This window comes from Peromyscus maniculatus, chromosome 9 (assembly GCF_049852395.1).
Source record: "Peromyscus maniculatus bairdii isolate BWxNUB_F1_BW_parent chromosome 9, HU_Pman_BW_mat_3.1, whole genome shotgun sequence".
Taxonomy (NCBI): domain Eukaryota; kingdom Metazoa; phylum Chordata; class Mammalia; order Rodentia; family Cricetidae; genus Peromyscus; species Peromyscus maniculatus.
Window position 1 is genome coordinate 96,658,719 of NC_134860.1, and position 15,357 is coordinate 96,674,075.

The 15,357-nt window shown below is 40.7% G+C and overlaps 1 protein-coding gene across 1 annotated transcript; it reads right to left on the reverse strand.

The window, feature by feature from the left end:
- Positions 1–1,056: 1,056 nt before the first annotated feature.
- On the reverse strand, positions 1,057–15,346 carry Mzt1 (mitotic spindle organizing protein 1). The gene is made up of 3 exons (XM_076545454.1): positions 15,137–15,346; positions 6,062–6,207; positions 1,057–2,937 (listed from the first exon to the last, which is right to left on the reverse strand). The coding sequence occupies exons 1-3, from the start codon at positions 15,204–15,206 to the stop codon at positions 2,917–2,919; spliced, it is 237 nt and encodes a 78-aa protein (XP_076401569.1). The 5' UTR covers positions 15,207–15,346; the 3' UTR covers positions 1,057–2,916.
- Positions 15,347–15,357: the final 11 nt, after the last annotated feature.

The following is a 15,357-nucleotide window of genomic DNA, read 5'->3' on the forward strand; positions in this document are numbered from 1 at the left end:
ACGATGTTGCCAAATTAACACCCTAGTCTCTAGTCTCTCCTTACTTTAACCTTTCCTTCTATTTGTGGAGTGTGTGCCTCAGAGTGCTATCCAGCAAGAGGGTGCACAAATACGTGCACATCATGTTCACACAACAGCCCCAGCGGATGAACAAGGAAAACACAGCATAGACATCAGTTACAATGGATATTGAGACCTAATGAGCAGCTATTATGGGATTCAACTTATAGGAGATGCCTAGAATTAAGTTCAAGGACAGAATGCAGAAAATGGTTTGGCAGGGTTAGTGGAAGGAATGGGGATCACTAATTAGCAAGTCGTTTCAGTCTGAGACGATGACAAAGTTGTAAAGATGGTGAGAGTTACAAAACAATGGCAGGTTCTTCATGTCATTACACTGCTCAATTTTAATCACTAAGCCCCATAAATTTTATGTTATCTTTCACTACACTAAAAAATGGTCAATGAGACCAAGAAATCATGCTCTTAATTATATGTTTGAAACATATTTGATTCAGTTATTGGGAAATGTTCACATATATTTGGACAACGCACAAATCATTTTTTTTTTTTTTTTCGAGACAGGGTTTCTCTGTGTAGCTTTGCGCCTTTCCTGGAGCTCACTCTGTAGTCCAGGCTGGCCTCGAACTCACCGAGATCCGCCTGCCTCTGCCTCCCAAGTGCTGGAATTAAAGGCGTGCGCCACCACGCCCGGCTACGAATCATTTTTATAACAATCTCCACATAAAGATTATCTTATTTGAAGCATAGAAAAAAAACATAATATTACAATTTGAATTGTCAATTTAGTTTTAAAACCAAGCCAATACTAATATGATTACCTCCTCTCACTATCAGGAAAAATTAATTCCACTCCAATCCAAGGCTTAATTTAATATGTAATTATAAAATGTAAATATATATATATATATATATATATATATAAAACCTATCTTAAAATTTTTACACATAGTAAATGTCTTAATATTTACTGACTACCTTCAGAAACAGAACTAGACTCACAGAAGCATATGATATATCAAAAGGACATGCCAGTAATACTGAAATCATTTTAATTTTGTCACCGACAACATGCAAGATACTGCCATTGTATCATTGGTTTCTTTATTTCTTAGGAGCTCATTAAAAATATGCTTACATTTAAAAACGAAACACAATATAGTTCCCTATAAACATAAGACACAATATATTCTCTATAAATATAATCCTTTCTCAATATATTTTCCTACTTTGTTTCACATATAAATAACCTAATCTACAAAACCATAAATAAAACTATCAACTCTATGGTCTAGAAGTAAATACAAGTTGTGGAGTCTGAGAAAGTATTTTTTGATTTTTATAAATAACATGCAATATGTGCATCGGCAATCATACAATTCTTACAAGTTCTTACTATCTCCCAACTTGGGAGAGTTGCCTATAGCAGACCTTTCAATTTACTTAGTAAAGCTGTCATGCATTTAAAAAGTCAAAATAGCCACAAGCCCACATTTTGTCTGTCAAGATTGGGTCTCACTATGTTGCCTGTACAGCCCGAGGTGGCCTGTGGTGAACAATTGCTCTGCCCCAGTCTTCTGGTTGCAGAGAATACTCGTCAATGGTTGAGATGAGTTTAGGGCAGCAGAGAGGGTAGCTGCTTAATTACTACATCTCTTAGAAACCACTTCCACATGTCTGCACTACAAAAAAGGCTACAGAAAACTGAATGCTTGTACATCTTGTAAATGTCAGAGAAAATGAAAATTTAAGAAGCAAAAATTCAGATTAAATCCATATTAAGATTGTGAAAATATTCCACTGAGATTCTGTAACAGGAACAGAACTAATACCATCATAAATTTTTTAAAATTTATTTTTGAACCATCATTGTCATGAGTTTAAGCTTTAATGGTAAAAATAATGACACACAATTTTTTTCTGCAAAGTCATACTTAAAATTACTAGTACCATTTCATTAGTTTTTCTTAACAAGTGGAAATCCTACTTCAGAAAATATTATGAATCAATTTGTTGAAATACACCACCTATGTACTGATTAAACAGCCACTCAGGATTAAATAGTTAGCATTCCTATTATTTTTAGGCAATAAAATTAAAAAGGAATTTTGTGTGTTTGCTGTTTTCACTTTATACATTATTATGTAGGCCTTTATTTGGGTATAAAATTTAGAAAGAAAAGCATTCTCAGCTACTCTCATTAGGTTTAAATGGTTCAAAACTAAAAATAATGCTAAGCCAAGTCCTGGCATTATTTTTAAAATCTTAAGTCTCTAAAAGTTCTAAGTTTTAGTCAATACTTTTAACTGCCAAAAGACTACTTAAAAAACTAAATATTTTGTTAAAGATATGATTAGAAGATATGCCTTTGATTCTTTTTTAAAAAACAAGATGTGAAACACAAAAAAAAAGGCAAAATTCACAAATGGCAGCTGAAATCCCATCAACTTTCAGCCCAGTGGTACATATAGCCAGTTATGACGCATAAACAATTAAAAATTAAGGTTTCTAATTGAAATGTCAACAAGTCATAACTACTATTCATCCCTCTGATGTGTTCCACTAACTTCAACCAGGCGCAACAGCTGTGTACATCTGAGAGACACTGTTTAGAAAATTACAGCTAGCAGAGCTATAAATAAGGAATACATAAATAAGAGCACAGCAATGCCATGGAACTGGGGCCATTAACAAGATGGCTGTGATGTAAACATGACTGCTGGGTCTCCCTTAAACCACTTCCCATTGACTCACACAGCCATGGTTTTATAATTCTTTTAAAAAGAAAACATTTTCTACGCAGCAAGCAGTAATATCATTGTACATCTTGAATACAATTCAATCTTCAAATTTTCTTTCAGAGCTTGACATATGTGTTCAGGACTTTCCCAGAAGTCAGCTTGTATTTTCAGCAGCCTAGAACAAGAGAGCAAGACTTGTGATTTCAGAAGCCATGATGAAGACACACGGTGGGGGTAAATCTGTCAGTTTTCAACTATATTGAACAAATGGCTAGCTATTCCCCACATAACTGAATTACTCTTATTGGGAAAACACTGTGATTTTTATTTTTGTTGTATCAACAAGATTATCTTTTGGGGGTGGGGTGGGGCACGCTTTTAATCCCAGCACTCAGGAGGCAGAGGCAGACAGATCTCTGTGAGTTCAAGGCCAGCCTGGTCTACAGAGTGAGATCCAGGATAGCCGGGACTATTATTCAGAGAAAACTTGTGTCAGAAAACCTAAAGAAAATCTTTTAAATTTACTGCTAGACTACAAACAGAAAAAGAGCATGTAAAAACATACTACTTAAGAGTCAACATATTGCCGGGGCGGTAGTGGCGCACGCCTTTAATCCTAGCACTTGGGAAGCAGAGCCAGGAGGATCTCTGTGAGTTTGAGGCCAGCCTGGTCTACAGAGTGAGATCCAGGAAAGACACAAAGCTACACAGAGAAACCCTGTCTTGAAAAAAAAAAAAAAGAGTCAACATATAATCTTTTTCAAAGTCTTCATTTGTTGTTGTTTTTGCTAAAAGGTAATACTTGTGGTATTATTTACTTAAAAAAATAAAAAAAATCATTTTATTATAATGAACTCAGAAAAAAAACAAAAACATCACATTTGAACTCCTAGTCCCAAACTCCATACATTTCAATGATACAGTTAGAATGTCCTTTCATTTAGGGTTTTATACAGCACTACCAATTACATTTTTATGTACTTATACACGCGCACACATGCACACACAGATGGGGGATGGGGAGAAAATAGCATGACAGTTAAAACTAGAAACACAACTAGCTTTTCATCTTTCATGATTCATCTGTAACTCTGCCTGCATTTTTGTCCTTTCTCACCATCTAGTGTTTCCCTTTCTTGGTCTCCTCTCTAAAGTATGCAGTACCCCTTACAGCTGTTACACATGTACGTATTATAGGCTAGGCTCCGTGTATGAGGGAGGATGCTCAGGTTTTTCTTTCTAGGCATGGGTAACCTCACCTCCCAGGTGTGTCTGATCTTTCACAAAACCCGATCTGATATGTATTTCTAGAAGGAACCGAACAGTTAAGCATCTACTAGTAACCCAACACTTGGGAGGCTGAGCCAGAAAGAGCTGGAGCTAAAGGTCAGCTTGAGCTCCATGGGGAGGAAAAAACAAGCAAAGACTTAGTATCATTTCTTAATGCCAATATGAAAATGATGGACTTTGCTTTTCAAGACAGGGTTTCTCTGTGTAGTCCTGGCTATCCTGGAACTCACTCTAGAGTCCAAGCTAGCCTTGAACTCACAGAGAGCCATCTGCCTCTGCCTTGAACACTGAGATTAAAGGCATATACCACCACCACCCAGCCCTGAAAATGATGAATTTAATCTTAGAAAAATACATGATATACTTCTATTTGTACTTACTAATTAAAATTTCCTTTTTAGCTATTTCAAGAAAATATGGTAAAATGTTGGCAAAATATAAATAATGCAATCATATAAAAGTTCTTTCTCCTTACAGGCAAAAGAACTGACCTTGTTTTCCTCAGAATGACCGGTGCGCACAAATACAGTGTGAGCTAGCTTTTCTCTCCTTGGGACTTGGCACACAAAAAAGTTAGAACAGAGTTTAAAATGTTTTGCCGGGTGTGGTGGCACTCTTGAAGGCAGAGGCAGGATGATGTCCATGAGTCTGGGGCCAGCCAGATACAAAATGAGACTGTCTAAAGAAAAGCGAACATTAAAAAAGCTGGCTTCCATGCTCTTTGTCAGACAGTGCAAATGAAAAGTGCAGGCCAACTACTTCCCTCTCAGGAGCTGGGCTTCGTTACTACGAGCTTCTGTCTCCTTGGCAGCAGGTCACCAACAGTCGGAGCAGTACCTGCCCTGCATGACTGGAGGAAGTCACGCCAGTGCAGCCGGAGCCTCCGGTCTACTCTAGACAAGGCAAGTATTCACATAACTATCACCTATTCCTACTTTCCAGTTCCCTTTCATCCTGCTGTGAAAGCTAAAGCTGAGGTTTTAGAAAGATGACAAAGAAGGTAAATGAATTGAAAAGAAGCTGGGCAAAACCCTGTGAAATGCACTCACAAGTGCAAATAAAAAAAGAGGACCTATATGTGTCCCTTAACGAGAAATGGCTGGAACTTAGGCTCCTAGTAACTAACACTGACAACCATGGAGCAAAGGAAACTCACATGCTGTGGTGAAATAGAAATGAAGACAGCTACTTTGGGAAAGCCTGGCGCTGTAATCATCTATGAAGCTGATAACACACACACCCTACAGGCCAGTCATTTTGTGTCTAGGTCTGTATCCAAACCAACTGCACATATGGAAGCATGGGGAGACATGGGCTACAATGCTCAGAGTAGCATTTTTTACAAGTGTTACATTGAAAACAACTAAATAGGGTAAATATAATATATTTGTAGAAGGAAACTTATTTGCAAGAAAAGAAACACATTACAGTGACAGTCATCGGAAGAGAACATCACAGACAGGACAGTAAATGAAAGAACCCAGCAGAAACAGTGTAAGATTCCATTGAACTGAAGCTTAAAACGTTGACCAAGTTATAGTAGCCTTTTCTAGTTCAGTTAGTGAGACTGGTGGATGTCTACTATAGAACTCAGGAGACTGGAGGGGAAAGCGGGAGGAAGAGAAGCGTGACTGGGGAGGGAACCGGTTTTTCTAAGGTGCTGGTAGAGATCATCACACGGTATTTAGTCCTCTGTGTGTATGGTCAACACCAGGTGTCTTCCACAATCACTTTGCGCCGTAGCTTAGAGAGCGGGTCTTTCAGTTTTCTGTGTGACTCACTGTGTCACACTGCAGCTTCCATGATGAGATTTCTTTCCCTTCTTTTTTCTTTTAATTTTTATTTTGTTTTATTTTAGGAGATGGTCGTTGCAGGGGCAGAGGGCGGATGTGAGGACGTGAGATGCATGGGATTGGGATGCATGATGTGAAAGACAGGCGAGTAAGTAAAAAGAACTTTAAGAAAGAAAAACAAAAACAAAAAACAGAAACCTAATATGCAAATCTAACCTTCAGTGCTTCAGTACCCTTGCGAAGCTCCTTAATAACAGACGATAAAGCTTCCGGGTTGATTCCTTGTTCACAAAGTCGTACACAAATAGACAGCGTTTCCATATCTAAACCAGTATTCAAAATTCTTGAAATCTCAAGTAGAACTGAAAAAGATACAGACACAATTTTTAAAAAGAATGTTTTAACACTTAAAAAACAAACAAACAAAAAACCTGCACACAGCACTGTAGATGAAATTCTAAACGGTCTTAGTAAATAAGAAACACAGAGCCAAATACAGAGTTAAAGCCTAAGAGATCAGAGCAATAGCCACGATTCCCTTTAGCTTACCACTCGCTGCCTTTGCTTCCCCTGAGAGAGAGACCTTCTTCCTGTGTCCTGTCTTCTTATTGCCTTTCTGTTCTGCCTTCTCATAGGCTGTAAACCCAACCACATGACTTCCTCGTCACTGCCTGTGTATACAGATCTCCAGGTCTCTATGGTTGGTACTGGGATTAAAAGGCGTGTGTTACCATGTTTTGCTGTGTCCTTGAACACACAGAGACTCTGCCTGCCATGTGATCAGATTAAGGGCATGTGCTACCACTGCCAGACTTCTGCTCAATGGCTATGACCTCTGATCTCTAGGCAACCTTATTTATTAACATACAAATAAAATCACATTTCAGCACAAATAAAATATCACCATACAGCACTTCTTTTCTTCTTAAAGGACTGAACAGGTTTTATTTAGGCATATTTATATATATACATATACATGCAATAACAATTAGTAAAAAAATAGAGATCATAAATTTGAAGGACAGCAGGGGAGGGAATATGGAAGGGCATGAAAAAAAGAAAGAAATTATAATTTCCAAAGTTAAAAAAATGAGTTAAAGAATTTGTGGGAAAGCACTTTAACATGATATCTATCACTTGAAAAGTAATTCATTCACAGTTAAAAAATTTTAATATTCTTTTCTCACATAATATATTCTGATTATGGTTCCCCTCCCTCTACTCCTCCTAGTACCTCCCCTCCCATCTGAATCCCACTCCCTTCTATTCTCACTAGAAAACAAACAGCTTCTAAGGGATAATATAATACCTATAAACTAACACACCAGGGTTGGACAGAACACACAGAAGGGAAAGAGCACAAGAAAAGGCACAAACATGAGAGACCCGCTCATTTGCACACTCAGGATTCCCATCAAAAACGTAAACCGGAAGCCATGGTAGATATGCACAGAGGACCTGGTGCAGACCCATGCAGGCCCTGCGCACGCTGCTTCAGTCTGCATTCACACGAGCTTTGCTCATGTTGACTTAGAGGGCCTTGCTTTCTTGGTGCCCTCCATCCCCTCTGGCTCTGAACCCTCCTGCTGCCTCTTCTTCAGCAGGGTCCCCTGAACGTGGAGGGAGGGAATCCGGAGACATCCCCTTTAGGGCTTAGTGTTCCAAGGTCTCCCACTCTCTGTGTAATGGCTGGCTGTGGGTGTCTCATTTGTTCCCATCTGCTGCAGGAGGAAACTTCTCTGATGATGGCTGAGCAGGGCATTGATCTATCAAAGAATCAACACTTCAGGATTCAGAAACCAGCATTTGCTTCCCAGCTTATTTTTCCACATTTATTGGTTGATTGACTAATGTGGGTTCCCAAAGGCTACAGTGTACAAATAGAGGTCTGAGGGACAACTTACAGAATCAGTTCTCTCTTCTACCATGTAGGTCCTGGAGATCAAACTCAGGTATCAGGCTTGCTAGCACAGTACCCTTACCTAGTAAACCATCTTAATCTTGCAGCCCAGTGTCTCAGTTTTTGAAAACTTAAAAATAGTTGCATTTTCATGGAAATGAAACTTCTTAACCTCCAAGCTGTTTTAAGAATTAAGCTGTTTTTACTTCCCCCATTGATAGAATACTGATAACTGTGATATATTTGTATATACTAAATTTTATTTCAAGACAAGCTCTAAAAGAATTACTCAGCAACATACACATTTGAAGTTTTAGAACCTTTGATAATAATTTGACAGAGTAATTGCATCTGTTGTCTTTATTAATAAAAGCTTGTACACTTTAACTTTACTTTTAAACTTTTTTATTTTATGTACATGAGTGTTTTGTCTATAGGTACGTATGAGCGCCACATACTGAACTTACGGCCTTAACTTCATTTTCTACAGCACTTCATTTCATGGTAGTTCATTAAAGCATCTTTTTGACATTAAAAGCAGCAGCATTGAGAACCTAGGTTATTTAAGCGCTCTTCCAGGAATCCTTTATAGGATTCCTTATAGGACATACAAACAACAATTCCCTTGACTTTGTTAAATGGTGGTTGATTCCTACATGTGTTAGACTTGAAGTCAACTGATAACATTACCTGTTGTATACTTTTCCCTTGCATTATGCTTAGGATAGTATTTCCCATGCAGAGTAATTTATCACTATTTTTGTCCTGCACTTGAGAGTTAATTTCTCCCTTCCATTAACATTTAAATATTTGACTCCTTGCTGTGGCATAATGCTTTATGTACACTGGTTTAATAAAATGCTGATGGGCCAGTAGCCAGGCAGGAAATACAGGCGGGATAAGCAGATAAGAGAATTCTAGGAAGAGGAAGGCTGAGTCAGGAGATGCCAGCCTGCCATCCAGGGAGCAGCATGTAATGGCACACAGGTAAAGCCAAGGAACACGTGGCAACACATAGATGAAAAGAAATGGGCTGAGTTTAAGTGTAAGGCCTAGTCAGTGGTAAGCATGGGCTAATGGCTGAGCAGTTTTAATTAATATAAGCCTCTGTGTGTTTACTTTGGTCTGAGTGGCTGTGGACCAGGCAGGACACAGGAAAACTTCCAGTTACAATTCCTGGAGTATAGTTAGAAAAGATCCTTTTCCCAGAAATAAGCCAGCTGCCACAATGTAATTTGTTGAATGATAGGTCCTTTTGTCATTATACTGCAGTTGCTGCCTTTACCACATAACAAGTTCTCAGATCTCTACCACCTGGTTGTGTCCTAGCTCTATCATTAATTACTAATTTTATATTGCACATAGTAGGTTAAATATTCTTTTGCCACTTTCATGTATGAAAAAGCCTTTTTTTCCCCTCAGGGTGAAGTCAAGTATTTTCATCAATTTCCAAAACAAATTTATTGGGCTTTCTGCTTGAACTGCATGAAGTCATGGATTATTTGGGGAAAAATGGACAAGTTAACAATACTTAGTCATGTGCTGGAGAGATGGCTCAGAGGTTAAGATGGCTGCTCTTCCAGGGATCCTGAGTTCAATTCCCAGCAACCACATGGTGGCTCACAACCATCTATAATGGGATTTAATGCCCTCTTCTGGCATAAAGGCATACATGCAGATAGAGCACTCGTATACATAAAATAAGTAAACAATACTTAGTCACTAATTTAATTTAGTTTTAAGTACTAAAAACTGTCACAGTATTTGTGCTAACATGAAACTTTTCCCACTATTAATTTTCATGTCTCATAGTTCAATGCGGATCTTAAAAGTATACTTTCCATGTCAGTATTAAAGATTTTGAAGCCAGGCTGTGAGGAGGCAGAGACAGGCAGATCTCTGTGAGTTCGAGGTCAGCCTGGTCTACAAAGCGAGTTCCAGGAAAGGCGCAAAGCTACACAGAGAAACCCTGTCTCGAAGGAAAAAAAAAAGTTTTTGAATATGGAGTACAGTTCTGAATCTCCAGTTTAAATTCTAATGCCTGTGGGTTCTTTCTTTCTTTCCTTCTTTCTTTCTTTCCTTCTTTCTTTCTTTCTTTCTTTCTTTCTTTCTTTCTTTTTTTCTTTCTTTCTTTCTTTCTGCTAATGGTTTGAATTTTTCTCATCATAACTCATATTTTCCTGTTGTTTTATATACCCAGTGATTAGTAGCCAGATACTGTAAATTTTACCTTGTTGGTACTGGACATCCTTATCTTCCTATAACTATTCTTGAGCTTATAGTAAATATAGTTACCTGGAAACTGATCCTTTCAGGTCTGAATCCTCAGATCAGTTGTAGTGAACAGCTGATTATGCTAAGGTAAGTCTCTTTCAAGTACTCCATGACTGTTTCACAAATTGTGTTTTCCATTCTGGCTTATAGGATAGCACTGTCCTTAGCTCTGTGGGAACATCATGTTGTGGCCCTCTAATTTAATTTTGGGTGTTTTGTTCCCAGTTTTCTGGGTGTGAATGTGTTAACTAGCCAATGTTCTTTGATCTATGCTACTGACCTCCAGAATCCCCTCTGGAGCTCTCTCAAGTATCCCTTCTCTCTCCCTTTCAGTTTGTGTTAACTCTTCCTGCATTGCTCTCCTCCATCTTCCAAGCTCCTTAGCTCAGCCCAATTGTCCCCCGGGTCCCCCTGGTATGTCTGTGCAATGAGGCCTGTGAAGACAATGACTTGGGGTGACAGAATTATCATTTCATGTATTTCCTGTCTCTTAAGAATCACAATCTTAGCCAGGCAGTGGTGGCACACGCCTTTAATCCCAGTACTCGGAAGGCAGAGCCAGGTAGATCTCTGTGAGTTTGAGGCCAGCCTGATCTACAGAGCAAGATCCAGGACAGGGACCAAAACTACAGAGAAACCCTGTCTCAAAAAAAAAAAAAAAAAAAAATCACAATCTTCAGATGACTAATATTCAGTCTCTTGCAAATCTTTGTATGTTTTACATGTGTTTTTTTTTGTCCAAGTAGGAGTGTATGCTCAGCATGTTACGTCATTTTGGTGAGAAGTACTCATTTTCATTTTTCAGGGTTGACAGTTCAATTTCTAATATTTTGCTCTTTCACTCATGTTACCTGATGATTTCAGCGATTGTACTTTGACTTTAATTTCCTCCACAATCATTTGTTCTTGTTTTCTAACTGAATACTTATTTATAGTGATTTCCTATTTTTATCTATTGTTCCTACCTTCACATAACTTAGGTTCTATTTTCCAGTGTTCTTGTTTATTGGAGATTGCTCTGTGACTTCTGAAGCATAGCAAACAGTGAAGGAGAGTGGTCAGGAGTGTACTCTCTGGAGCCAGACCACCTGAGTTCAAATTCTAGTTCTATTACTATAATGAGTTAATCTCACCTTGCTTTTACTTTACCATTCTATAAGTAAGCAGGCACCAGTACTTATTTTATAGGGTTAGTATAAGGATTAAGGCTACATTTAGAATGGTGCCTAACATATAGTAGGACTCAATAAGAGCTTAGCTATTACCTATTTTGGCTTTCTCTTTTTTCATCTACCCAAGGTACCTTGTGACTTTTGGATGAGAATTCATCTCCTATGGAAGTTCGTCCTGCTCACAAGCTCTTTGATACTCCTCTCATCCTGGCCTCGAGTTCTCTGGACAAAGCTTTATAGAAGCTTCTTGGCTCAAGACTCAGAGAACACATGGATAATGCTTCTCCATCTCCGCGATGGCAGATGGTGCATTTCTGCCTGGTAGGCTAGCAAGGCAGCATACTTCCGTAGGCTCTATCCTCAAAAGCCTGCTGTGGTTCCCTTCTGCTGTCTTATGAGGTAAAAATCTTTGTTTTTCATCAATGAAGACTTCCTTTTCTTGTTTTTGAGTATGATTGTATTTAATAATTATACTTCAACATTACTTCCTAATTTTTATATCCCTAAGCATATGGAATTTCTTTACTTTAACTGATTGTTTTCAGAAGAGTCTACTTTACTTAACCCTTGGAGATTTCAAGGTTACTTTTGATACATTGAGATAAGGAGATATATAAATCCAGTAAGGCCCTATTAAAGAATTCAGAAGTTAGCTGGGCAGGTAGTGCACACCTTTAATCCAGCATTCAGGAGGCAGAAGCAGGCAGATCTCTGTGATTTCAAGGCCAGCCAGGACTGTTAATATAAACAAACAAACAAACAAAAATTCCTCACAAGTGTGAGAAGCTATTGGCAGGTATAAGATTGGAGTTTGTATTTGAGAGACTTTGGTATCTGGTCCACTTGGTCTCCCCACCCTGCTCCCTTATGCACAATGTGCTCTTTTCCTAGGAGACAATGCAGCTAGAAGGCACTCTTGCCAGGTTAGCTAGCGTCCAGAACTACAAACATTAAATCCCTGTTCTCTAGATCACGCAGACTCAGGTAATCTGTTAGGGCAAGATAAAACAAAGACTGGTTCCCACTCCATGTAAAGTAAGAGAATAGTATTACAAGGCACTCAACCGATTTTGAAGACAGTATTTCAGAAAGACTTGCCTGAAGAAGTAACAACCTGAGACTTCAAGTGTGAGAAGAACAGGAGGCAGGAGGAGGTGCGATGGTCCTAGACTGGAGAGAACTTTATCAATTCACTGATGCTAACAGCCAGTGTCAAAGCAATGTTAGGAAGGGACAAACGAGCAGAAAACAAGGAGACATGTAAACCCAGTAAGGCCCTACTAAAGAATTCAGAAGTTTGAGATGCTATTGGTAGATACAAAATAGGAATTTTTATTTGAGTTTTTAAATTTGGGTTTGAATTTTGAATAGGTCATGTATGATATGGAACCAATCTATATTGTTGTAATTTTGGTAAAAGACTGGTAAATGGGATAGCCTGAAAAAAAAAAATAGTCAAGTTGTCAAACATCAAATTAGTGATGATTTCAATGCCTTTGTGAATGAAGAGTAGGAGGCAGGGGAGACACAAGAAAAAATCAGAGTGACCCCAGGATTCCTTCTCAAAATGGGCACTGGTGTCATGACTAGTTTGATGGTGCCCAACACCTTTCTTTAGTAAGCTTTTGGAAGCTTACTACCTGATATATAAAGTTGCTTCTCCACTGAAGCCTCTGGAGAGAAAGATTATCAAAACTACAATTACCACTAGTAAAATTAAAATGTAAGGAGTTATACTGAAAAGGGAGGAAGGGGTAGTTGAAAGGCCTGGTGATTTTAAGAGGAAATGTTGGAAGTGAATGCTGAGCATGTAACAGGGAGGGATATGAGTACAGTATCTTATCCCACAGCTCTTACACTATGTCAGGGTTGGGGTAAATCAGGTTTCTTTCAGAGTGGGCAGACAAATTACAAAGCCCACTTGCATAATCTAGCTTTAACAAAGTCTACTCAATTAACGATTGTAATGATAACTTCACAAGTTGAGTCCTGCTACCTTGGCAAACCAGACATCAAAAGCTTAAATCATTGTTAGGTAACAGAAAGGAGGGAGAAGATAAGGAGAAATAGATAGATTAGATCTTGAAGAAAAAGACTCCAAAATGCTTGAAAATTTCATGTTGACTCTCATACATTGATTTAAATGCAATAAAACATCACACATACTCTCCCTCCATTGAAAACAAAAACACCTCTGGTTTTCACTTTTACGTGTTCTTATATTCTGTAATTTTTATTTTATATCAAGTTCTCTTAGAAAAGATGGTGATGATGAAACCAACGCAAAAGCTTAGTTCTCACAGCAGTCCCACCAAAGAGTCTTCCTTTCAGAGAAAACTGGTTGGAAAGAAGGCCTTATCTTCAGATATTATTCAAAATACACACTGATGCATGGGGTGTGCACTAGAGACCCAGCATTCCAAGGACATTCCAGAGGCAGAAAGAGAAGGATCAGGCATTTGAGGTCACTCTAGACTATAAAGCAAGACCCTGTCTCAGAACAACACATTCCCAAACCTACAATGGCACCAGGCAAGACGGTAATGTTACACAGACAAACTCCATGGGTCTATAAATTCACTTTACAAAACAGTAAGCTGTGGAACACATAGGATGAAAAACTGGTTGGATATGGTATTTATAACAGAATTTTCAGAAAAGGAGCAATGTTAACAAACACCAACTAGGTGGAAGAAATAAATGTAAAGCTTCTAACAGTTTCATTCTTTAAAAATGAAAGCCGTGACCAGTGCTGGACATTCTAAGAATCTATCAGAAGGGGCAAGATAAGATGGCCAGCATTTAGTGAAGGAAACACAAGGCAGTAGGGCTGACATCACCTGGTGACAATAGGGTTATCTTTTTTTGTTTGCTTTTTGGAGACAGGGTTTCTCTGTGTAGATTAGGTGCTTGTCCTGGATCTAGCTCTGTAGACCAGGCTGGCCTCAAAGTCAGAGATCCCCCTGGCTCTGCCTCCCCAGAGTGCTGGGACTAAGGGCGTGCACCACCACCGCCCAGCTCACTAGGGTTATCTTTTAAGAAAGATGCTGAGGGGGTAACCCCTGGAAACCACCAAGGCCACTGCCAATACTGACATATCACACCGCATGTGCATGGGAACGAGTAAAATGAAGACGAAGATATTTGCAAATGGGATGTGCGCTAATGGGAAAAAAAAGAAACAAACAACAACAAACCCTGATCATTTCTGATACACACTTTACCTGGTTGTCTAATTTTAAATGCCCACCATAGCCCTCGGAACTACAGCTTCATTTCACAAAAAAAGATCAACTACGGTTTATAAAGCTAAGCGCGGGGTCCACGAGGCACGAAGCTGCAGAACCAGAGCGCAGGGCAGGCAACTCATCTTTGGGCACGTGTGTGTGTGTGTGTGTGTTGTGTGCGTGTGGACACACCCACAGCCAGCGGCCACCCGTGTCACCCGGTCTATGAGACAGGACTGGGAAAGGATGCTGGACACCAACAGCTCCTGACTGTAACGCCCGGGCCCAGGGACCGAGCGGTGACTGAAGGTTCACGACTCCTTTCGCCGGCGGGGGAACTTGGGTCGCCAGCGTCTCCAGAGGCGCCCCAAGCGCATGCCTGGGGCGGGGGGACAGGAGCAGGGGCGGGTCGCGTGGCCCCGGGTTGGGCGCGCAACGGGCCGCCGCGAGGCCAGAACGCCGGCGCCGGCGGCGGCGCGCGCTGGCGCCGAACTCCGCCTCCGCGGAGGGCCAGAGCTTCCCGGGGAAGGGGACGCCAGCTCCGAGGTCGCCGCGGGTCCCCTTCCCCGACTCCCTCCGGCGCAGGACGGACGCTGGGGTCGCGGCGGGGCACCGTCGGGCCCTCCCGGACGCCTCCATCCGGAGGATGGGGGGGGGGGGCTCGGCACCGGGAAGGCGCAGGCCGGGGGGAAAGCGAGCGCCAACCAAGCGTACTCACCGTCCATGGTCTCCCTCACGGCGTTGAGGTTGGTCGAGGCCGCCGCGCCCGCGCCGCCGCCGCTAGCCATGGAGAAGGGGAGCAAGCCCAGGCCGGTGGGCGAGGGGCTGGGCCGGAAACGGAGCGCCCGCCGCCGCTCGGCCCCGCACTCCCACCGCGCGGCCGCGCTCACGCCGGCCGAGCCCCGCCCACGACGGCCAGGCCCCGCCCACGACGGCCGA